General features: G+C 38.2%; 1 protein-coding gene across 1 annotated transcript; it reads left to right on the forward strand.

Moving 5' to 3' along the window:
• Positions 1 to 7,016: 7,016 nt before the first annotated feature.
• LOC142162816 (uncharacterized) lies at positions 7,017 to 10,053 on the forward strand. The gene is made up of 6 exons (XM_075219680.1): positions 7,017 to 7,347; positions 7,462 to 7,698; positions 8,433 to 8,750; positions 9,077 to 9,520; positions 9,626 to 9,927; positions 10,003 to 10,053. Exons 1-6 carry the CDS (start codon positions 7,017 to 7,019, stop codon positions 10,051 to 10,053), a joined length of 1,683 nt encoding a protein of 560 aa, XP_075075781.1.
• The last annotated feature ends 14,065 nt before the right edge of the window (positions 10,054 to 24,118 follow it).

Raw genomic sequence — 24,118 nt, forward strand, 5'->3', positions numbered from 1 at the left:
TTCAGGAAAAGGACCAAGGAGAGAAGTTGATCCGGTGTTCAAATTTTCATACTTCAAAATCAAACACGGCGGGGGTGGGGTGGGGGTGGGGGGTGTATATGGAATAAGATATGGAAGAAACATTGAACAAAAATATCTCAAGAATTTAAAGAAATTTTGAAGAACAATTCTCAACGAGACTTTGAAGAAGAAAACTTTCAACCTCGAAGATCGAATGGGAAGTGAAGAATTGAAGATTCAACAAAAAAATTCAAGAGCTATTAAGTTGAGACTACGAAAATCGTCACGAGTTGAATATTCCCAAAATCTACTTGTAATTCTGCCACAAAAAATAGTTGTAAAAATGATGTATATGAGTATTTATCTTAAAAATTCAAATAAAACTTGTCAAATTACTTCATATTTTTACGTCAACATGCAGATGAGACGTCATCTTCATTAGTGTCGATTGTATAAATGGGCCTTCTTTTTTAATTAAGACCGTGTATATTTAGTAATGGCTGGACTCGGGGGAATTTTTCAGATGAAGACTGTTTAACCCTTCCCATTAGAATTATTGTAATCTTGATCGAAAATAATTAGATAGTTCGTGTGTGTTTTTGAGTCTAATGTCATCATCTGGTTTGGGTTAGTTTTTTTTACCTATCATATAAAAAAGTTAGTAAAATTTATATGAACAAATAAATAATGAATTAAGAGATAACTGACTGTGGGTACTTGCTCAAAAGTAGTATTTCTTCAAGTGTATCGCATTCCAATTGAAAGGTAACACTTTCTCGTCCATGATTTCCAACTCGTTTGCTCCTTTTCCAGCTATGTCTCGGACTCGATATGGCCCTTCTCAACTCGGACCTAATTTCCCTGCAGAATCAGATACATCTGTAAAAATAGTGATCGAATAGTTTTATATTTTCCAGATTGTATTTCAGCTTATGACTGAATTTTCTCATGGTTTTCCAGATTGTATTTGTTGGATTTTCAGAATAGTTGATTCCAAAATCTACATTTGTATTCATTTCACTTGCCTTATTTTATTCTATATAGTGGTTATAATTAACTTTTGAAATATTTTGTATATAGCCAGTGTGTTCAGGATGTATGTAACATACACATACACTGATAGTACTGTATCAATTTTCTCATGATTCAAGCCTGTATTTTTTCTTTATTGTGTTTTAAATACTCAAAAAATGATGTATTCATATGTACTTGTATTTATCTGTATTTTGAAGTCCAACAACAACCTGTTTTGAATATACTGAATATATTGTTACCACCTAGTTGTGTTTAACACATCCATATACATATAGTATGTATGGATGCATCTATATACTTACTGTATATATGCATGTCATGTATCCACTTTATGATACAATAGTTAAGTGCAGGCAGTATATTGTCCATGGAAATACATATACATTCAATCAATGTAAACAACCTAGTTTAATAATACAACAATTATTTAATGTGTGGGGAAACATAATCATACGTACTGTATGTATCCATATACCTTTAATACAATCATTCAGGAACAATCAAATACATCAAGAAACCTAAAAGTACAAAAGTTTCAACTCACGTATAATTCATCAGGTCAAGTATCGAAATACAAATTCTTTAACAAAATAAAGAAACATGGAAGGGAGGAATCAAAATCAGAGCATTGATGCTGAATACAATGCTCTATTTTTTATTTTTTTTTGTTAAACGTCAGAAAAAATCTTATATTTATGGCATGATAATGAGACGTGTTTGAATTGATTGGATTGAGATTGTTTAGGAGTGATACACGCTAATTAATTGCTATGTCCGTTATTATATAGTTGTACTCCTTATTTATTAGGCGAATTACACGATTGTATTTATGAATACAAAAACGCGAATATATTGAATACAGAAAGGTTAGCAACGAAATATTAGCTATAGGAAGTAAATACGTATATGCTATATGAAGTTAATAGCCACTTAACTATAATGGTTTCTAAAATTCCTCAACAAACTATTACTAGCTTAGTGCGTCTATTTCAATGTAGCAACAGTGACGGCATAATTAGCCCGTTCAATTATATTGCACGTGAGGGTGTAATTTACTGAAAGCATCACCATATTCAATTAATCAAGGAGGAAAGCCACATATATAAGCCAGTTCGGGGATTACCAAGGAGATAGAATCAGTAAGAACAACTATTGTTACTGTAGAATTCTAAATTGCTATGCTAGATGATTATCGATTGCATACGAATGAGAAACTAAATGTTCATAAAGAAATTTCGTTCATGCAGGATTACTAAAAGGTTAAGAGTAGAAGAGAAAAGCCATGAAAGAATTCTTGGAAAATACCACCCACTCTCATTACATTCTAATTGTGTATGTTTAAAATATCCCTACTTATTTGTTTTTGTTTATCGATGGGTTAGAGCCCAAGTTTATACCCTTTCTCTCGTTATATTTATTTTCAGGTTAGAAATTGGAAAACTTTTGACCCAGACAAGGTTAAATCATCTTGAATGTAGTGGTATTTAAGTATTTTCTTCTTTTAATTTAAATTAGAATGTGATTTGCTTGCTCTTTTTCATCATTTTCTTTGTAATTTTGAAAATTAATGACTAGATTGGCATGAAGTATGAAATCACAATTAGTTGAAAGACATAGGCAGCAATACATCTTGGAAAGGTTTTGATGGTCAACTTGTTATACAGCTGATATTTGATTCCCGACCAATTTGCATCCAATTTTCAGCTTAAGATTCGGTTACAGCAGCTATATGATAAAATTCTATTAGTTGACATTCCATAATCCTCATCTTCTGGTCAGAATGAACCAAAGAGGCAGATAACTTTGAAGCTTCATTCAACTACAAAGAATATATTCTTGCAGGAATGCAACAGAACTGTGTAGAAGAAGAGACAGAAGCATTTTATGGACTAAGCAAATTGGCAATGAAAGGTCAAACACTTTGTGCCAACATGAATATGGAATTTCTTTTTGAGCTATAAATACAGCACCAAGAAGAATCAAATTGTGCACAACTCATGTTAAGGCTTTCAAGAAAAACTAAAATGCATAGAAGAGAGGGCTTACCTGAAGAGAAGAGTCTTTGTTTATTAGCCAAGGATGACTTGCCTACATATCCTCCTCCCTCAAAGCCTAGCTCCCTTTTGGGGTTGAAATGATAGGCAGTCATCTTGGGCTATATTGACAGGCTATTCTACATCATGTTAGGCCTCTTCTTCTCACAATTGGAAACTTGTTACATTGTTTACACTACTTAACTGGAACCTTAGACATAGAATATGCCAATGAGAGGTGCAATGTAAGTAGTCCTAATTATTTCCCTCCGTCTTCCTATTTAATTGGGTTCTCTTTTTTAGCAAACAAGAGGGAGAAGCATGTGATGTCGTTGCCCAAACACATGATACATGTTATTTTCTTAGTCCCAAGAAGCCTCATGGATGGATTTTGTGAAGGTGTTATCGCAATTGCGAAGCCCTTTACAATCCTACTGCCTTCACAAATGCGATGAAAGTATTGCAATTGCGATCACTGAACCTTGCAAATGCGAGTATAACATCGCATTTGCGATCCTTATCCCTCCCAGACTCCTTTCGCAATTGCGAAGATAACCTCGCAAATGCGAGAACTACTGGCCCAGATTTTCTTCGCATTTGCGATGAAAGCCTCGCAAATGCGGAACATGTAGGGTTCGCAATTGTGATGCCTGATCTCGCAAATGCGAGATCAGAGGCCTGCAACAAGTTCAGCTATACCAGTAAAATTTTCTATGTTCCAAAACATCCTGTATCCTATCCGAAACTCACCTGAGCGCTCGGGGCTCCAAACCAAACATCTACACAAGTCTTAAAATATCATACGAACTTGTTTGTGCGATCAAATCGCCAAAATAATACCTAGAATTATGAATTTAGCACCAAATCACCTGAAATTCTTAAGAACACTTGAAATTCATCTTTTCTCAACCGGATGCCTGAATCACGTCTAATCAACTCCGATTTTCACCAAATTTCACAAACATGACTTAAATATTATATTAACCCTGTACCGGGATCCGGAACCAAAATACAAGCCTGATACCAACGAGATCAAACATTAATCAATTTCTTTAAATCATTAGATTTTCAGATTTATAATTTTTAACAAAAATCATTACTCAGGCTAGGGACCTCCAAATCCGATTCCAGGCATACGCTCAGGTCCCATATTTTAATACAGACCCACTGAGACTGTCAAAATGCGAGTCCGAGTCCATTTACTCAAAACGTTGACCGAAATCAACTAAATCAACTTTTAAAAGCAAAAATTATTATTTTCTCAAATTTTCACATAAAGGCTTTCTGGAAATGCTCCCGGACTGTGCACGCGAATTGAGAAGGAAAAAAAATTAGGTTATGGAGGCCTTGAAACACGGGATTGAGTTCTAAAACATAAGATGACCTTTTGGCTCATCACAAGTGTGGTCCATGACTTGTGGTTTATGAGGTGTGGTGCTTCGGGGTAATTTTTGTTGTAAGTCCATGCGTTGGGAGCAATTTGATTATTTGAGTTGTCATCTGTGTTTCTTATTTGAGTTCATTTACATCTCATCGTTGATCTGACTATGTTGTTTCTTTATTATTCGTTTACTACTTGCTGTCATTTATATTTATATTACTTCATTGTTGGTTGTAAATCAATAATTTTTCGCCGTTGGTATTACATTGAGGTTCGGTCCATTGTTAGCTTATGTATATATTGAACAAGTTTCTATGTCTAGTAGGTGTCTTGACCTGGCCTTGTCACCACTCTACCAAGGTAAGACTTGATACTTACTTGTACCGTTCTGGTGTACTCATGCTACGCTTCTTCACATTTTTGTGCAGATCCAGGTATTCCGATTGTGTTGTTGAGAGTTGCGTCTGCGTGGTGGGAGAGTTCAAGGTATACCTACTTGACGTTTGCAGGCCTCGGAGTCACCATCTTACTTCATTATTGTATTGGAAAAAATTAAGTTCATGATTATAATTAATTATGAGGTGACACGTCATGACACGTGGACTGGTAAAGGAATGACAGTTGGCAAAGGATAGTTGAAGAAGCACGAGCTTTAGCAGGCACGGGGAAGAGATCCAAGAAAAATAGAAGGGATAGGTGCTCGGACCTCTTGGTATTTTGAAGACGCATCAGAAGAATGAACCTAAATAGCAAAAGGGGTATAGATACGTATTATTGGTAATTAATAGGCATTAATTATGGAAAATGTTATATAATTTGTATTAAATCAATTATGATTACCAATTATAACGTTACATTAAATGCCATTGATTGTCCATAATGACTCCATTATGAAAGGAGAAAAACGTATTACTTAGAAATAGCTATAAAAGATGAGGAATGAACATTTGTAAGGACACGAAATACTATTGGAATATACTGATTTACTTTGCTTTCTATTCAATTATTATTTACATCAATTATTCCTATTTCTACTTGATTATCAGTAACCCGAGTTCTTCTAAAAATAAGATTTGACCAAAATTCCTATTTTGGTTAAGCAAATTGGTTCCGTTACCGGGAAGCTGATAATCGTCTGCTTTCCAAATCGATTCTTCTATAAAAAATAATCATGTTGAATGTCAACGATAATAACCAACACAATTTACCACCTCAAGATCCACATCATCAAATGAACGATCCAGATGATAGAACCTCACCTCCTTCGCCACAACATTCTCAGCGACAGTTACGGGAGGGGACTCCAAATGGATCTGAATCAAATCAAAATGACAGAGTTGCAAATGAACAAGCCCTCGATGAAGCTCTTAAGAAATTAATTGCTTAATAGGTCAATAACGCCCTATAGGCTTTTACCAGCCAGTTGTCGGTTGCACCCCCAACACCAACGCTAAATAACAACAATTTGAAAAACCGTCGTTCTGGACTCGTTAATTTAGGCAGTGGCGAAACTCCTGACGAGTCTCGTGATGGAGAACCAGGTAACATAATCAATTCTGATTTACAAAATTTAGTATTAACTTTGCAGAAACAGCTCAAGGAGCAAAGCGACCGCATAGAGCAAATACCTGGAGTACTGCCTATAATCAAGGGAATAGATATGGTCAAATATTCACAACAACCTTGGAAGCCCAGTGCTGCTCCTCTACCGATTCCGAAGAAATTCAATATGCTCGATATTCCAAAATATGATGGAACAATTGATCCATGAGATCACGTGACTGCATTTACAACTGGTGTAAAGGGCAACAACTTGACCATACAAGAAATTCAATATGCCCGATATTCCAAAATACGATGGAACGCTCACTAAGGGAGCATTAACATGGTATTCTCTTTTACCCAAAAATTCTATAAATTCTTTTGCTGAGCTTGCAAATTCATTTATCAAAGCACACTCGGGAGATCAAAAAGTCAAAAAAAGAAAGGAGGATATTTTCAAAATAAAGCAAGAAGATTCGGAGTTGCTCAGAGAATTCGTAGACAGATTCTAGCGTGAAAGGATGATGTTGTCGTGCGTACCTGATAACTGGGCAGCTATGGCTTTTGCCAGTAACTTAAATGAGAAGAGTTCAGAAGCCACGAGACGACTCAAGGAAAGTCAACGTGAATTTCCAGCAACAACTTGGAATGATGTTTACAACAGATACAACACGAAGTTGAGGATGAAAAAAGATACAATCTCTCGCTCTCAAAAAGAGGAGAGGGTAAGCTCGAGACGTGCTGAAACTGAAAAAAGGTCCGGTAAAAATAGATACGATCCCTACATGGGACCAGTAGGAAGAGACTCGCGTTCAGAGCAGGATAACTCGAGGTACGATCATAGATCAAGAGATAGAGAGTTAGGCTCATCGTCAAGGTTTGGAAAAGAGTGAAACGTACGAGAGACGCGGGATAATGATAGAGGCTCGAAGGCAAAATTTGGTGATTACAATTTTAATGTTAGCACATCAGAGTTAGTAGCAGTATTAAGAAGCTTGGGTGATAAGGTGCGGTGGCCAAAGGAAATGAGATCAAACCCGAATAGGCGAAATCCTGATTTCTGGTGCAAATTTCACAACGATCATGGTCACAAAATGGTAGATTGTAGATTGCTGCAAGGTGAAGTTGACCATTTATTAAAGCAAGGATATCTAACCGAATTGTTTAGTGAAAAAGGTAAGCAAGCGTATATGAAGAACACGCAGGAGCCCCCTAAACCTCATTCACCAAAAAGGACCGTTAACATTATAAGTAGAGGAGAAGAAATTAATGGCGTGATATATACGACAGCCAAGAAAGTTTCAAAGATTACAATCACACACGGAAAGCAGGTTCGACGTATTTTGGAAGAAGAAAGTATTACATTTGAGGATGTAGATATAGATGGCGTACTAACTCCACACAATGATGCACTGGTAATATCTCTACTTGTACATGAAACTAATGTTAAATGAGTTTTGATTGATCCAGGTAGCTCCGTGAACATCATTTTCCTAAGAGTGTTAAACGAAATGCAAGCTGAAGATAAGCTGGTACCCAAGGCGCATACTTTATCTGGTTTTGACAATTCAAGCGTCGTAACAAAAGGGGAGGTAATACTCACAACGTTCGCAGAAAGAGTTGTCAAAGATACGAAATTTCAGGTGGTAGAGATGGATATGGCTTATAATATGATTCTCGGTAGACCATGGATTCACGAAATGGACGGTGTGCCATCTACCCTACATCAAGTTATTAAATTCCCTTCACAATGGGGAATACGTCAAATCCGCGATGATCAACAGACATCTAGGAGCATCAACTACTTAGCAAATTCAAGCGCAAAAAATGAAGAAAAATAGTAATTACAAAATCTAGTTGAGGATGCTGCAACACAAGCCTCAACTAAACACGGGTGGACAGATGTATACTCGAGGCCCGATTCCATCCAAGAACCGAAAGAAAATGAAAACATCAAAACGACGATTGAAGAGTTGGAAGCTGTATAATTATTCATACCCTGGCATGAAAGGAAAGTCTATATTGGGGCTAACCTAAGCCACAAAATAAAAGTAAGTTGACCGAATTCTTGAAAACTAATGTGGATTATTTTGCTTGGTCCCATTCTGATATGACAGGAATACCTCTGGAAGTAATGACTCACAAGTTATATGAAGATCCATCATATCCACCTGTCAAACAAAGAAAAGAAAGCAAGGATCTTTCAAAAATCAGGTGATTCAAGATGAGGTGCAAAAACTTTTAAAAATTGAGTCCATCCGCGAGGTAAAATATCCAAATTTGTTAGCTAATACTATAGTAGTACCAAAAAGAATGGTAAGTGGCGAGTTATGTAGATTATACTGACCTAAACAAAGCTTGTCCTAAAGATTCTTTTCTATTACCGCATATAGATCAACTAATTGATGCTACTGCATGATATGAATTGTTATGTTTTTTAGATGCATATTCAGGGTATAACCAAATCAAAATGGATCCCCTAGATGAGGAAACAACTTCATTTGTAACAAACAGGAGGACTTACTGTTACAAAGTAATGCCATTTGGCCTTAAAAACACTGGAGCCACATATCAAAGGTTGGTGACCAAAATATTTCAAGAATATTTAGGGAAAACCATGGAAGTCTACATAGATGATATTCTGGTCAAGTCACAACAAGTAGGGGATCATATTCAACACATGTCTGATACATTTCAGATTCTCCGTAAATTTAACATGAAGCTAAATCCCGAGAAATGTGCATTTGGCGTTTCATCAGGTAAGTTTTTGGGATTTCTTATTTCTAACGTGGCATTGAAGTAAATCTCGCGCAGATTAAAGCTATTAAGGAAATTCTTGATATACTTACAAGTAAAAAAGAGGTACAGAGACTGATGGGAAGAATAACAGCTTTGGGAAGATTTATTTCCAAATCATCAGAAAAGTGCTTTATGTTCTCTTCAGCTCTAAAAAAGCAAGATCAGTTCAAATGGCCAGAACAATGTTAGCAAGCACTCAAAAATTTGAAAGTATACTTGTCAAATCCACTGTTGCTTGCGAAACCAAAAGATGGGGAGAAATTACTTATCTACCTTGTTGTTTTAGAAGTTGTGGTGAGTGCTGTTTTAGTTCGTGAAGATCAAGGTAAACAGTCTCCAATTGACTATGTTAGCAAGTCATTATTAGATGTTGGGACTTGGTATCCTCATCTAGAAAAACTTGTACTTGCATTAATTATGGCATCTAGGAAATTAAGACCTTATTTTCAATACCACCCTATCTCTGTAGTAACTGCATATCCCCTGCGTAATATATTACATAAACACGAGTTATCAGGTAGGTTAGCCAAGTGGGCCATAGAATTGAGTGAATATGACATTACATATCAACCTAGAATTGCAATAAAGTCACAGGTGTTGGCAGATTTTGTGGCCGATTTTAGCCAAGGGATGCAACTAAAAGCAGAAAAAGAACTACAAGTATTCAACGGGTCTAATCTAGGAACTTGGATTTTATTCACTAATGGTTCATCGAATGTAAAAAAGGCAGGTCTAGGAATTGTTTTGGTACCACCTACGGGTGAAACAATACGACAAGCAATAAAATGTCACCCTGTTACTAACAATGAGGCAGAGTATGAAGTTGTGATTGCAGGTTTAGAATTGGCACACAAGCTTGGCATAGAACAGGTCGTAATCAAAAGCGATTCGCAGATCATAGTTAACCAAATGCTGGGGACTTATACAACTAGAGAGACAAGCATGCAGCAATACCTGAAAAAGGCACGTGATCTAGTTAGGCAATTCCAAACCTGGAAAGTTGTGCAACTACCAAGAGAAGAAAATGTCGAGGCAGACGCCCTAGCTAATCTTGTATCTGCAGCAGAAATGACAAATGATGAAAATGCTTCTGTAATTCATTTATTTCATTCAGTACTTGATCAAGACAAAAATGAGGTAAATTTCAATAATTTAACTTGGGATTGGAGGAACTAGATTGTAACTTTTTGTAGTATGGAATTGCCCCTGAAGATAAGTAAAAGGCTCAAGCACTTTGCAAAAAAGCTGCTCGGTACTGTTTAAAGCAAGGCAATCTTTATCGTAAAATGTACGGTGGTCCCCTAGCAAGATGCCTCAGACCTTCTCAAACAGAGTATGTGATGAGGGAAATACACAAGGAGCATTGTACAAATCACGCGAGAGGAAGGTCCTTAGTGAAAACCATGATTAGAGCCGGCTATTATTGGCCCAAAATGGAAGAAGATGCGGAATATTTTGTGGCTAAATGTGAAAAGTGCCAAAGATACGGTAACAATATGCATAGACCTATAGAATTATTACATCAGGTCATTGCACTGTGTCCTTTTATGAAGTGGGGGATGGACATCGTGGGATCACTACCATTAGCCAAAGGCAAGGTAAGATTTTTGCTAGTACTCACTGATTACTTTACTAAGTGGGTAGAAACATGTGCTTTTAAATAGGTACGAGAAAAAGAGGTCAGAGATTTCATTTTGTGAAACATCATATGTCGATACGGCGTACCAAAGGAAATCGTATGTGATAACGACCTGCAATTTATAGGCGCACAAATCACAGAATTTTTTCAATGTTGGTAAATTAAAAGGATTACTTCAACGCCTTACTGTTCGGTGGGTAATGGACAAGCTGAATCAATGAATAAAGTCATTATCAACAATTTAAAGAAATGGTTGGAGGAATCCAAAGGCAATTGGCCAGAGGTATTACCTGGTGTTTTATGGGCTTACCGCACAACAAAAAAAAACAAGTACGGGGGAAACACCGTTCTCACTTGTATACGGAGCTGAAGCCTTGATCCCATTCGAGATAGGGGAGCCAAGCACGAGATATACACAAATAACTGAGGAGTCAAAAGAAGAATAAATGCGAATAAACCTAGATTTACTTGAAGAAAGGAGGGAAACTGCACTAATAAGGATGGCAGCACAAAAACAAGTTATGGAACGATACTATAATCGGAAAGCTCGTCTCAGATACTTCAAGATTGGGGACTTCGTACTCAAGAAGGTTTTCCAATCAACGAGAGCAGCTAATGCAGGAAAGTTAAGTCCAACTTGGGAAGGACCTTATAAGATTCACCGTATCGCAGGAAAAAGGAGCATACAAGCTGGAAATAATGGATGACAAGATTCTACCTTCACATTGGAATGTTGTTCATCTGAAGAGATACTATTTCTAAGGAAAGGAAATATCCATGGGCAGGTACCCTCATTTTAAAATTTTATTGTTGAATTGTTAAAATTTTACTAACGATTTTAGATGATAGGAAAAAAGCTAACCCGTACTAAGTGGTGAATCACGACCTACAAGACACGTGGAAAAAATATAAATTCCCGATCTAGGATTACAACTATTATGATAGAAATTTAGATGGGTTAAGTAGTCTTCATCTAAAATCATACCTCTGAATCCCGTATGTTTTTCCTTTTCAGGAAAAGGACCGCATGGAAGGAGTAATCAAGTGCTCGAGATTTCATACTTCAAAGCTCAAACACATGGGTGACTATATAATATACATATGACATATGTATAAAGAAGGCAAAGAAGATTGAATGCAAGTTAAATTCAAGTCAAGCCCAAAAGTCTGCTCATCAAATATATCACGTGCAGAGCAAAGTCACGAGCCAATAACACAAGCCAGTCAAAAAACCTTCATGTAGATTTCAAAATCTTATGATGTCTAGGTTAAAGGCAATTCTTAGTCGTGGGTATAAAAAAACCTTGGATTTTATTTCATTTTTTGCAAATCTATTGTAATAAAAACAGTTACGAAAAGTTATAGAAGATATTTAAATACATGTAAGATGTTACTTAAACTTGACAAAGTTCAAATGAAAGATTTATCAAAGTTATTTCAAGAAACATGTGTGTTCCTATTTCTTTTTTCATATATTTACACCATTATGAAGTTGAGACGTCTTCTTCATTAAGTGTCGAGAATAAAAGGGTCCTCTTTATAAATTCATGTTTGATTCAGATATCCATGAAGTTAATAAAGCATTTTTTAAAACAAAAAATGCAAAAAGGGTTAGACAAAAACCCACGAATTAACAAACAAAACCTTAAATATAAAGGCAAAAAAGAGCAAAACAGAAGCTCAAGATAATTAAGTCAAACAAAAACTTCATAGTATTAAGTTTAGACTAAGTATGAACTTAGTCATAAACTGATTGTCATTTATACAAAATGCCCCGAAAAGGTCTGGGGACTTGTCATTTCAAAAAACCAAACCCCCAAATGGGACTAGGGGTAAAACCACCAAGAAGAAAAAAAAGGAATTACACTTCACAAACTTTCACTAAGGGGCAGAATAAGGATCTAAAGCGGTATCATTAGCAGTAGAAGGTTCAGGTTGACTTGAAAGAGCTGGGGCATTCACCATACCCATATCATCTTCAACATGCTCAGGAGTGTCAGCCATGGGAGATTGAAAGTCTTGGCCTTGCTGAGCTTTTTCAATGATCTCCTTTATCTTGGCTAACTCAGAATCCAAGTTGAAACCCTCTTGGCTAGCCTCTACAAGGGTATCGTGGCATGTGTTTAAAATAGCCCAATTCACTTCAATAGCAGTCTTGTCCTCAAGAATCTCATAATCTCTCTCCCACTGATCGATCTCGTTTTTGAGCTTTTCATTCTCAGCTAAGGCAGTATCATAAAAAGATTGCAGAGGAGTAAGTGAACTCTCTAAAGAACTGACCTTATCAGAAGATTCACGGATATCTTCTTGGGTCTGAGTAAGTGTTTGCACGAGTTCGCTGGCGTAAACCTCTTTCTCACTTAGCAAAGCCTTCAATCCTCTAACCTCTTCACTGTCCTTAGAGAGTTGCTCAGAAAATGATGTCTCGAGGAGATTTTTGTCCTTGTCAGCCTTATTTGAGGAAGCTTTCTTAACTGCTAACTCTGAAGTCAAAACCTTCAACTGCTACTCTAAGGTGCACTTGCTTTCTTCTAGCATTTTCATATCAAGTTGAAGGCTTTCATATTGTTCTTTCTAGTTGTCTGCTTCAATCTGATAATCATGAATTAACTGCCCCGTATGAGAAACCCTCTTCATCATCTCTGTGCCAACAAGATTAATCTAAAAAGGGGGGGTAAGAACCTTAATAAAAGAAGGATGTAATAAAGTGTGAAAAGTAACAAATACCTTTAATGATGACTGCACTATGTCATTCATCCAAGTCAAAGAGTTGTGACTCTCGAGCTTGGATTTCTCAACTGGACTGATCAGGGGTTTCAACCACACGTCAGCCCGACCTGACTTTCTCAAAAGGTTACCATCGGCAGGAACCTCGATGATAATCTGCTTCATTTCTCCACTTCCACTCGAGGAACCAACCTTAGTATGAAGGATGGTAGTAGGGGGAACTGTGGAAGAAGTCATAACAGTTTGGGGTGGAGCAACAATGGTAGTAGTCACAACTGGTAAAGAATACGTCACAGGAACATGCATGGTAAATGAGGCAAGGGGTACTTCATCAGAAACTAAACCCAAATTATCACTATCAAACCCACGAGAAAAAAGCTAATCATCAGAGTCACGAGCTGTCGCAGGAGTGTCATCATCAGAGCTCACCAAGGTGGCTTCAACAGGCTCGGTTATGGGGACAAAACGGGGAGGAGTTGCTTCATCATCTGAAAAGAGGCGTCTTCTGGCCCGCGGCCTTTTAATCAAGGAACTTCCATCCTGTTCTTCCTCTTCTTCAAAACCTGGGTCGTATCAGCCTTCCTTTTCGATGAAGAACCTAAGATTATCTCTTGAGCTCTTTCCAAAAAAACTCTGGAAGCTACGACAGCACCAACACTAATACCTCGAATGGGAAATCCTGATAAAAAGAAGGATCAAAACAAATTCTAAAGAAAAGGTGAATAAAAGTATGAAGAAGAGATGAGAAAAGCCTTTACCATGAGTTTTCACTTTCTAGCCAAACCTATGCGACGGGTTTTTCCAAGATCTACCTTTCATTGGAGAAACATTCAATAACTTTCTTACCCAACCACGGAAATTGGGAATTTCATCAACAGTTCTCATGGTTGCTGGAAAACAGGAAAAAGTTAAACGGTAGCGGGAAGAATAAAGGGAAAAGATAGAAAAAGCTGTAAAAGGAAACCTTACGTGCAAAATTCCACTTCTTAGGAAATGGAATATTTTCATCACCTACTAAACCAACAGTGGGGGCAACAACAAATCTGGCATACCAGCCACGGTCCTTATCATCCTCTAGGCTAACTAACACTCTCTTACTTCTCGCTACTAAAATGAAAAACCCATGACGGAAAAGATTAGGGGAGTAGAGATGAATCAAATGGAAGAAAGTAAAAGGAAAATTAGCCATATTTGTTAAATGCCTTATGTATGAAACAACACTCCACACAATGGGACCAATTTGTCCTAAACAAATGTCGAAAAAATGATAGAATTCGATGATAACAGGATCAATGGAGGGTTTAAAATTCAGCATAAAAGGGTACGTATACATAAAAGAAAACCCGGTCAAGTAAGATGTAATCCTTTGGTTCGCATTAGGAATTATAATGGGGAAATCATGTCTCTAGTGGCAATCCCTATGAATAATAGAGATCGGACTTTCAGTGATTTGAGATGGGTAAATATCAACACGATCTAAAGAAGACATAGAAGAAACTTGATTTCTGATCGACTCTTTGTCAGTGTAAAAAGATAGTTCAACAGGAACAATTTCATCTACCAAAGGCTCACGAAGGGGTTCATTAGAATTTTTACCTTTAGATGGAGATATATGGGAAAGAGAACCCCTAGTTTTAGAAGGTGGAGTAGAACTCACTGGAGGTCCCCATATCGATGAAGACCCTAAACGACAAGGTCTTCCTCCTCTTCTACTTCTAACAGGAGCAAGAGGAAGGTCATAAACAATGGGGACTCTTCGAGGGTTAGGGTTTGAAGAATACATAATAGTACGAGGAAGAAGAAAACAAGAAGTGAATATTCTAAACTTTTTATCAGAAAGACAAAGACGAAAACTATATTTATACTCAGAAGCAACCGTCAAAGAAAAAGGTGTAATGATGGAAACGTCATGATGGAAGTTGTCGCTTCGTAAGATAAAGCTGTAAAAAACCCCTAAATGACGCTGAAAAGTTGTAGAACCAATCAGAAGATGCCACGCGTCATGAGCATTAAATGGAAGTGACATATGAGGCGTCAGTTCCAAAGAAGGAATAATGGCGGTAAATATTCCCGCTTTAATGAGATCCACTTCCCAAATATTCTATTGATGAATAAATGGTAAGTGGGGGGACTATCTGTATTGGAAAAAATTAAGTTCATGTATAGGATTAATTATGAGGTGACATGTCATGACACGTGGATTGGTAAATAAATGACAGTTGGCGAAGGATAGTTGAGAAGAACGAGCTTTAGCAGGCACGGGCAGAGATCCAAGAAAACCAGAAGGGATAGATGCTCGGACCTCTTGGTATTCTGAAGACGCATCAGAAGAATTAACCAAGAATGCATGAACTCACAATTAACTGAAATCTTATGCAGCAATACATCTTTGAAAAAGCTTTGTGTTCAACTTGCTATCAAGCAGATATTTGATTCCTACCAATTTGCATAAATTTTGAGCTTAAGATTTGGTCAAATCTTATAAGTTAGACATTCCATAAACCTCATCTTATGATCAGAATTAATTGAAGAAGCAGATAAGTTTGATGCTTCCTTCAACTCCAAAGAATATATTCTGTCAGGTATAGACACAAGCATTTTATGGATTAAGCAATGAAAGGTCAAACACTTGGTGCCAAAATGAATCTGGAATTTCTTTTTGAGCTATAAATACAAAACCAATAAGAAGCAAGTTATTCACAACTCATGTTAAGGCTTTCAAGAAAAACTAAAATGTATAGAAGAGAGGGTTTACCTGAAGAGAAGAGTCTTTGTTTATTAGCCAAGGATGACTTGCCTACATATCCTCCTCCCTCAAAGCCTAGCTCCCTTTTGGGGTTGAAATGATAGGAAGTCATCTTGGGCTATATTGACAGGCTATTCTACATCATGTTAGGCCTCTTCTTCTCCCAATTAATATTGTGCCTAAGGGTGGCAAACGGTCCGGGCTGGGTCCCAAACGGGCTTCGTGGGCCGGGCTTAAACGGTCCGGGCTTCATGGACTTTTGGGTGTAACCAAACCGGGACCGTGACCGTGTACTAATGGTCCCGGGCAATATAGGTTGAAACCCGTCCTAAACGGGCCTAAGTGGGCGTTGGCTATTTTTTTTAATTTTTTTTTTATATAAGGCAATTTTTTGTAAATTATATAGCTTATATATATATATGTTGCTATTTATTTGTTTAAATTTTTTATCTAAGGAATTTGCTTGTACATTTTATATTATAATTTTGACTTAAAAATCTTTAATTCAAATTTAAAACACAAAATATTGTAAAAAGATATTCAAAGGAATGCGTTAATTTTAATTATTATAACATTAAGAAAACATGGCCCAATCTTTCTTAGCTTCCACCCCCCACCCCCCTTCCCAATGGAATGAGCACAACCAAGGTGCTAATACCTCCATTGAGAAGAAAAAGAAACTAATCAAGATGTGCCAAAATACAAGTTACATATTAATTTTACATGGTATTTCTTACAAATTTTATAAATCTATCAAGGTTCGGAGGAATTTCCGTTGGTGGTGGCGGAAAAGAAGCTTGTTCATCACCACTTCCAGGCGAAGCTGCTTCCTCCGCAAGTTCAGCTAGCATTTCTTCGTTAGCTTCGTCTATCTCTGGTTTTGATTCAGCAAGTCCAAAATTTCTTCGTTCCGAATGGATCCAATCTCTAAAAAGTACTGATTTTTCCAATCTCTCCCTCATAGATGCTCTATAATCACCGAGTTATAGTCTTGCTTGACTAAAAGCGCTCTCTGATGCTACTGTTGAAGCTTGAATGGTTAAAATATCTCGGACCATCCTTGAAAGGACCAGAAAGTGTTTTTATTTGTCCTTCCACCATTCCAAAAGATTAAATAAGCCATCAGGATTCACTTCCTCTAGTCCCTGTGGCAAATAAACTTCAAGCTCATTTAGTTGTGAACAATCACTAGTGGTACAACCTTGAGAACCCTTGAAATTGGTCCAACCAGTAAGTGCTCTTACTCCTGCAGTTTTTTTAGATGATTGAGAACTAGAAGAAAAAGGAGTTGGAATATCTGGTCTAGCATTATTTAGTACAATTCGATAAGCACTATAAATAGTTAGAGCATTTATTTTAATTGAGGTTTGTGCGTCTGAAAGTGTAGACAACTCCTCAGGTGCAAGTGCTAAACCATTATAAATAGATCGATGCCAATATTGAGGACCACCTAATTTCATAGTAGGATTTAACAAGGCAGCAATACCATACATAGGGGGAATAGGGAAAAAATATTTTTTAAATTTCTTTCTCATGGAATCAATAGCTACTTCATAAATTTCTCCACTCTCTGAAAAATAAGCAAACAAATTTGCAAGATCTGCAAGATAAACTAAACAGTTCGAAATAGTAGGATAATATTGCCCAGAAAATTTATTTGTAGCAACATGAAATCTTTCTAAAAAATTTACAAGCATTTTAACATTAGCCCAATCCACATTTGTAAGGTGCTCATCATCATCACTTACATGAGCATTAAACGTTGAGTTTATTGGGTTTCTATATTCATATGCAACAACTAAACTTTCATACATGTAATTCCATCTAGTTGGACAAGGTTTAGGAACCTTTCTTTCTCTTAGGCCAAATTCATCACATATTTTAAAATATTCTCTAAGTCTACTTCTACAGTTTGAATAAAAAAGCCAATTAAGAGCCATTTTAACCTTTTCAATTTCAACATTTAAAATTTTCATACCATCAACCACAATTAAATGGTAAATATGACAAATACATCTAACATGAAAAATGTTACTAAATGCAAGATTTAGTGTAGTGGTAAGAAAGGCTACAACATTAGTGTTACTAGTAGCATTATCCATTGAAATTGATATTATTTTATCACTAATGCAAAAATATCTACAGATATCTGTAACCGTGCTAGAAATAAATTGCCCTGTGTGATGTGAATTAATTATTCTATAAGCAATAATGCGTTTTTGCATTATCCACTCCTCATCACTCCAATGACTTGTAACAGTAAGATAATCGCAGTCATTACCACTTCTACCAATATCAGTAGTAATAGCAACACAAAAATTAATATGAGTAAATAAATAGCGCAAATATTGTTCATATTCATGTTTATATTTATAAATATCGCTCTTTATGGTTGTGCGAGGCCATCCTTTATAAGTAGGATTAAATACTTTTCTAATATAATGCACAAAGTGGGGGTTAGACGGAAAACTATATGGTAAGCACATAACAGTAACCATTTTTGCCAATTCTTTCCTATCTTTTCTTGGGTCATAATATAAAATATCCCCGCTAACAGTGTTAATTTTCGGTTGAAATTGATTTGACCCGGTACTAGGGTCAAGCTGACTAGTTGGACTTAACCCCCCGACTGCAGTTTTCATTTGAAAAAATTTAGCTTTATCTTGAGGGTGATCATTATGTGTCTCTTCAAACTTCCCGTCCCCCCCGATCAACATAGTTAAAAGCTAATTTAGAAGGTTGTCTAGAAAAAGTAGGGTACTAACAAGGGGTCATCCGGGCCATCATTTGGATTAGTTGGGTTAACTTGAGCAACATGACTTGGGGGTGTATCATCATCCGATTACGTTTCATCTAAATCTATTTCCTGCTCATCTTCTTCATCTATAGTTGGATTATCATAAAGATTGTTCATATATTCATAATCTAAGCGTTCACCACCACCAACATTATGCACATATTGACTATCCATAAATTGTAATAAAGTATTATCACTATCAAGAATAGGAGCAGGTAGAGGGGGGGTATGGGGTTTGGGTAGGGGAGGCCGGAGAATTAGAGGAGGAATAGATTGGCCACTAGATTCACCACTCTTGGATTTTTCCTTATTTTTACTAAATATTTTTTAAGGAATATACCATCTTAATTATAATTATACAAAGTAATTAAATGGAAAATGTGATTTGTGTGCAAAATTTGAGGTCAATTGGACGTGGTTTGATAGGTTTCGACATCGGTTGTAGAAGTTGAAGTTTCAAAACTCTTTGATTTTGACTTGAGGTGTGATTTGTCGTTTTGAGGTTGTTATGCGTGATTTGAAGCATTGACTAAGTTCATTTTGTCATACAGAACTTATCTGTAAAATTTGGTGTCGTTTGGAGTTGATTTGATAGGGTTAGGGCGCTTGGTTGCGATTCTAGAAGTTCTTGAAGTTCTTGAAGTTTAAGTTTGATCTTCATGCGTTTTAGTGTCCGATTTGTGGTTTTAGAGGTTATTTTGATGATTCGAGCATGCGAGCGAGTTCATGTTGTACTTTTAGGCTTGTGTGCATATTTGGTTTAGAGCCCCGAGGGCTCGGGTGAGTTTAGGATTGGTTCCGGAATGATTTGTTTACCTTGAAAATGGTAATAACAATTAGATTTGATTTTGTGGTTCCAAAAATATGCTATTTATCTTAATTCTAGTTGTTAGGCAGTATATACTAAGTAAGAGCTAGGAAAATTAGATAAGAGCTTAAAAATAAAATGCTATGCAAACCGAGTAGCCGAGAGTCGGGGTCTCGAGCTAGCCAATATTGGGCCTCGAGGTCGAGCTAAAGTGTTAGGCTGTGGATAGCCTATGAAGTATTAACAGCTCTAATAGCTCTAATGAGGGCTCTTTATGATCAATGATGAGTAATAAATGAATAACAATTAATGAAACACAATAAATGTAAGCAATAAATCAAAGGAAAGACAATAGAGAGTGTTTAAGTTAGAGAGCGGAGAACGTTCTTGTTCTGGTATTGATTATAATCCGTGCAAAAAATGATAAGGGTCCCCAATATAGGAGGGGAAATTCCAACATGGTACATGTATAATTATTATAAGAAAAAGTAGCTGGTAGAGCTACTTAAAGAGTCTGGTACAGACTTGTACTATTCTTGCAGGTAGTCGTCAGCTTTGATCACGCGCCTCGGGAATTCCCCACTTGTCCATGATAGTCGTCAATCTGTGCCACCCTAAGTTTAGGCATAGAGAACCCTCGGGGTTGAACCTCTATTGGTGTCTCGAGCGTCTTGGGCTACGGAATGTTATATCGATCATAAAATCAGAGCGTCCGATTTTAGCTAGTCCCCGCATTTCTTAGAGTGAAAATGATAATAAATGGCCTTCAATTCTTGCCTCTTTGATACATCCATCAAGACGTTAGTTGCATTATACCAAGCGATTGATGTGCCAAAAAAGGATTTCTAAAAGTCGCATCCATATAGCCTTCGAAGAGCCTTTGAATTAACTACAGCGGTTGGCTACCGTTTGGCCTGCTCCAACGTACATGTTTGGCCTCTATAAATACTTCTTCCTCCACCCCTTATTCTCCACTGTATCCTTAAGCCTTTAAAAGAGTTCTTCCTACTTCTCTCTTGTGCTCTTTCTCTGATTACGATCTCCTCTCCCCTTTGAAACCTTTTAACAAGAATGGCGAAAGCTTCCATCTCTATCCCCCAGGAGGATGCGCCTCTCTCACCTTCGCGCTCATTTATGGTTAAGGTGGTAGTACACCCTCTTCTTGAGGAATGCATCCTAGGATCATGCGAAATGACCTCCAATTTCAAGGTCGAGAAGCCTTCCTCGAAATCGGGACAGTGTGAACCCGTGTCGCGATATATTAGTTTAGTAGCAGACGCTGAGAAGGTGAAGACCGACTGTCGTTTGGGGGACACGTTGTTGGTGGAGATTTCTTCTAGGGGAGAGGACATAACGACATACAAGGCCGACTTCCTTAGTGTGTATACCTACCTATTTACTCTCGATCCAGTATAGCCGTCCTCGCCTTCAATAGACCCCGTGATCCACGACTTTTGTGAACGATATCAAGTGACTCTCAGCCAACTTCATCCGCCGTTCTGGCGTATTGTTTATATGACCAGACATTATGTGAACATGAATAAGGGGATGTCTTTCACTATCGACCACCTAATCAGAATGTACAATCCCCGATTTCTTCGAGGGGGCCTGATTAAACTCCAACATCGGGCCTCGAAAACCTTTTTTGCTTGTACTGACGAGGTTAGGGACGGAGGGTGGATGAGCTGCTTCGTCCGGGTTAGGACCTCAGACCTGATTCCAGTAGAGAAGATGTCGTTCCCCGAAAGGTGGAACAAGAAACGTAAGTGGACACGCTAATTAAGTATTTCCTTTCCCTTTAGGATCAATTTCCCCATAAACTGACTTCCTCCAATTATATAGTTGACACGGTGTACCCCAGCGCGGTTAGGGATCTCTCGGGCTGGATTCGCTGACTGGATTCGACTTGCCCATATGTCAAGCGTGTGTGGTACGACTTGTCTAGGGCTCGATGGGAGGTCAAGGACCATGGTAAGCCCTCACTTCTGCTATATTTGAATCTCTTAGAAGACTATCGCCAATTGTGCCCTCATTCCCTATGTTTATATTTTGTATTTGTGAAGGTCTAGGAGAGGCCTCCTTTATGAGAGAAGCACAGCCTGGGGAAGCGAATACCCCGAAACCTGACAAAGAGGAGAAAAGACAAAGGGAATAGTCGACTAAGCCTTCGAAATCCAAAAAAAGCCAAAGTGGAAGAACCTAAGGCTGATTCAACAGCCTTAACTCCAGGAGTAGCGGGGAGTCTCCGAGCTGAAGGTGAGGAGAAAGATGATTCCTTGGTAGCATCCGAAGGAGGGAAAAACCTGATTGCCCCTCATACTGTTGAGATAGTGGCTTCCAAGTCGGAACTTGATGTTGTTGTCATCCTACCTCAAGCTGAAGAGGCCTTTGAGGGTGTATTGGGTAATGTCCTCGAGGAGGTTGACGGCCAAAATATTCCTCGAGCTAAGGTGCATTTGGTAGGCGGTCTGGGGGAGCCTAGTTCTAAAGCTTTCCAGAAACAAGAGATGGCCCCGATTGATCCAGTCGGGGCTATTGAAGTGAGCGATTCCCCTCCGATACCGACTTTCCCTCCAAGGGAGATACAGGATGCCCAAAATAATGAATCTTCGATGTGGGGATGCCCGTCGGAGATAAAGATGCGTTTGAGAAGCTTCTTGCTGCGCCCAAGGAAAACCCTGAGCTCCGCGCATCACTTATTTTCAGTGAGATCGATAAGCTCTATGAGCAGGTAATTTTGTAAATTCTGCTCGGCGTCCTGATCTTCATCTTTCTAACTTCGTTTCTTTCACAGTTCCAGGCCAAGGTGCTTTATAATCAGACCTTTTCCTGATTTCAAGATGAGTTGACTCACTACGAGGGTGAGCACAGAAAGCTCGCCTCGAAAGCCGATGAGCTTAGAGCTCTTTTCACCAAGAAGGAGGAGGAACTCTGTGGCCTTCGAGATCATTTGGGGGTAGCGTCCTTAGAGATGACTTACCTTACTGAGCAGGTGATGTAGTTACTATTTGTTCTTGTCTAAATGTTTACCTGATTTCAGCATTTTAACACCTTTGGGTTGATCTACGCAGCTCGAGAAGAAGGATATCCTAATGAGGGAGGAGCTCCAAGCCAGAGACTCCGAAATTCTCGAACTCAAATGGTACGTGAGTGAGATAGCTTTCGAGAGAGATAATCTCTAGGGGAAGGTGGTCTTAGTCGGGCATCAACTTCATGATGCGAGGGCGGAGAGTAATAAGTATAAAGATCTTCATACTGAGTTAGTTGTTGCGCTATCCGGGATCAAAGCTGCAACCAAGGCGCTCATATCCTTGCACAAAGAGGATGTTGTTGCTGCAAATGCTTAGGCCAGGAGAGCGCCCGAAGAGGCCAAGATGCAATTGACTCGAGCCATGGAACATGCTCGGTTAGAATTTTGGAGGCGGACTCTCGAGGATATACACGCATGGGGCATTGATCTGTTTGCCGAGCTCGAGAGGGTGAAGAACCTAGAAGAGAAGGCTATGGACTTGCTTGCTTTTGGAAGTAAGTCGAGCAGCGTCTTGGGAGATGATGAGGATAAAGGCAAAATCCCCAAAGGGAAGAGCCCGTTGAAGACCCTGGGACCGGGGCCAAAGCCGTTTAGGGCACAACCTCCGAGGGAACCATTAAAGGCATAGACCCGGTGGTAGGTTAAGGTTTTATTTATTCTCTCCCTTGTAAGGGATTTTATAGGCCTTGTAAAGTTACCCTTGTGAATATATATAAAAAGCCTTTCATTTTTCATCATCTCTCATTTTTCCTTTGCTTTGACGATTGGTCCGAAAATCTGGGCCTCAGATTAAACCCTTGGGTTCTTGCCATTGCTGGGGGATTTGTGACGATCGAAAGTTGACCATTTGGGGCTTAATCCCTGAGTCAGGTTCTTGACTCGAGTTTATCGACCTTTAGGTCTAGAAATTAGCCCTGGGATTATTTGGGTCGGCCCTTAGGCTCTTGCGCGTTCGGTCGATGTGACCTCTAATTAGCCCCGAGGCTCTTTTAAGCTGGCGATAATAGCTTTTACGCCTTAGGTCGGTACGACCCTTAATTTAAACTAGCAAAAGTGGCTCTTACGCATTGTGTCAGTACGACCCTTAATTTAAGTTGGCGACAATGGCTCTTACGCATTGGGTCGATACGACCCTTAATTTAAGTTGGCGATAGTGGCTCTTACACATTGGGTCGGTACAACCCTTAATTGAAGCTGGCAATAGTAATTCATACGCATTGGGTCGGTACAACCCTTAATTTAAGCTGGCGACAGTGGCTCTTACACATTGGGTCGATATGACCCTTAATTTAAGCTGGCAACAATGGCTCTTATGCATAGGGTCGGTATGACCTCTAGTATAGACTTTATTTTTCCCTCGTTAAAGACTTTTTGAATTTTTTTGTTCGTCCAACTCTTCGACGGTTCGATAAGAACCTCGATTGTGAGCCGTTATGTGACGATAAATGAGCACCTCGGGAGGTTTCGCTTGATGGCTGAATTGTTTCGAAGCCTTTTTGTTGTTTGGAGCTGATATGATCGAAGCTCTTTTTCTTATATCGAGTGTAGCCTGATTAACCGGTTCTTTTCGAAGTATTTCG

Source organism: Nicotiana tabacum, chromosome 1, assembly GCF_000715075.1.
Source record: "Nicotiana tabacum cultivar K326 chromosome 1, ASM71507v2, whole genome shotgun sequence".
In the NCBI taxonomy this organism is placed as follows: domain Eukaryota; kingdom Viridiplantae; phylum Streptophyta; class Magnoliopsida; order Solanales; family Solanaceae; genus Nicotiana; species Nicotiana tabacum.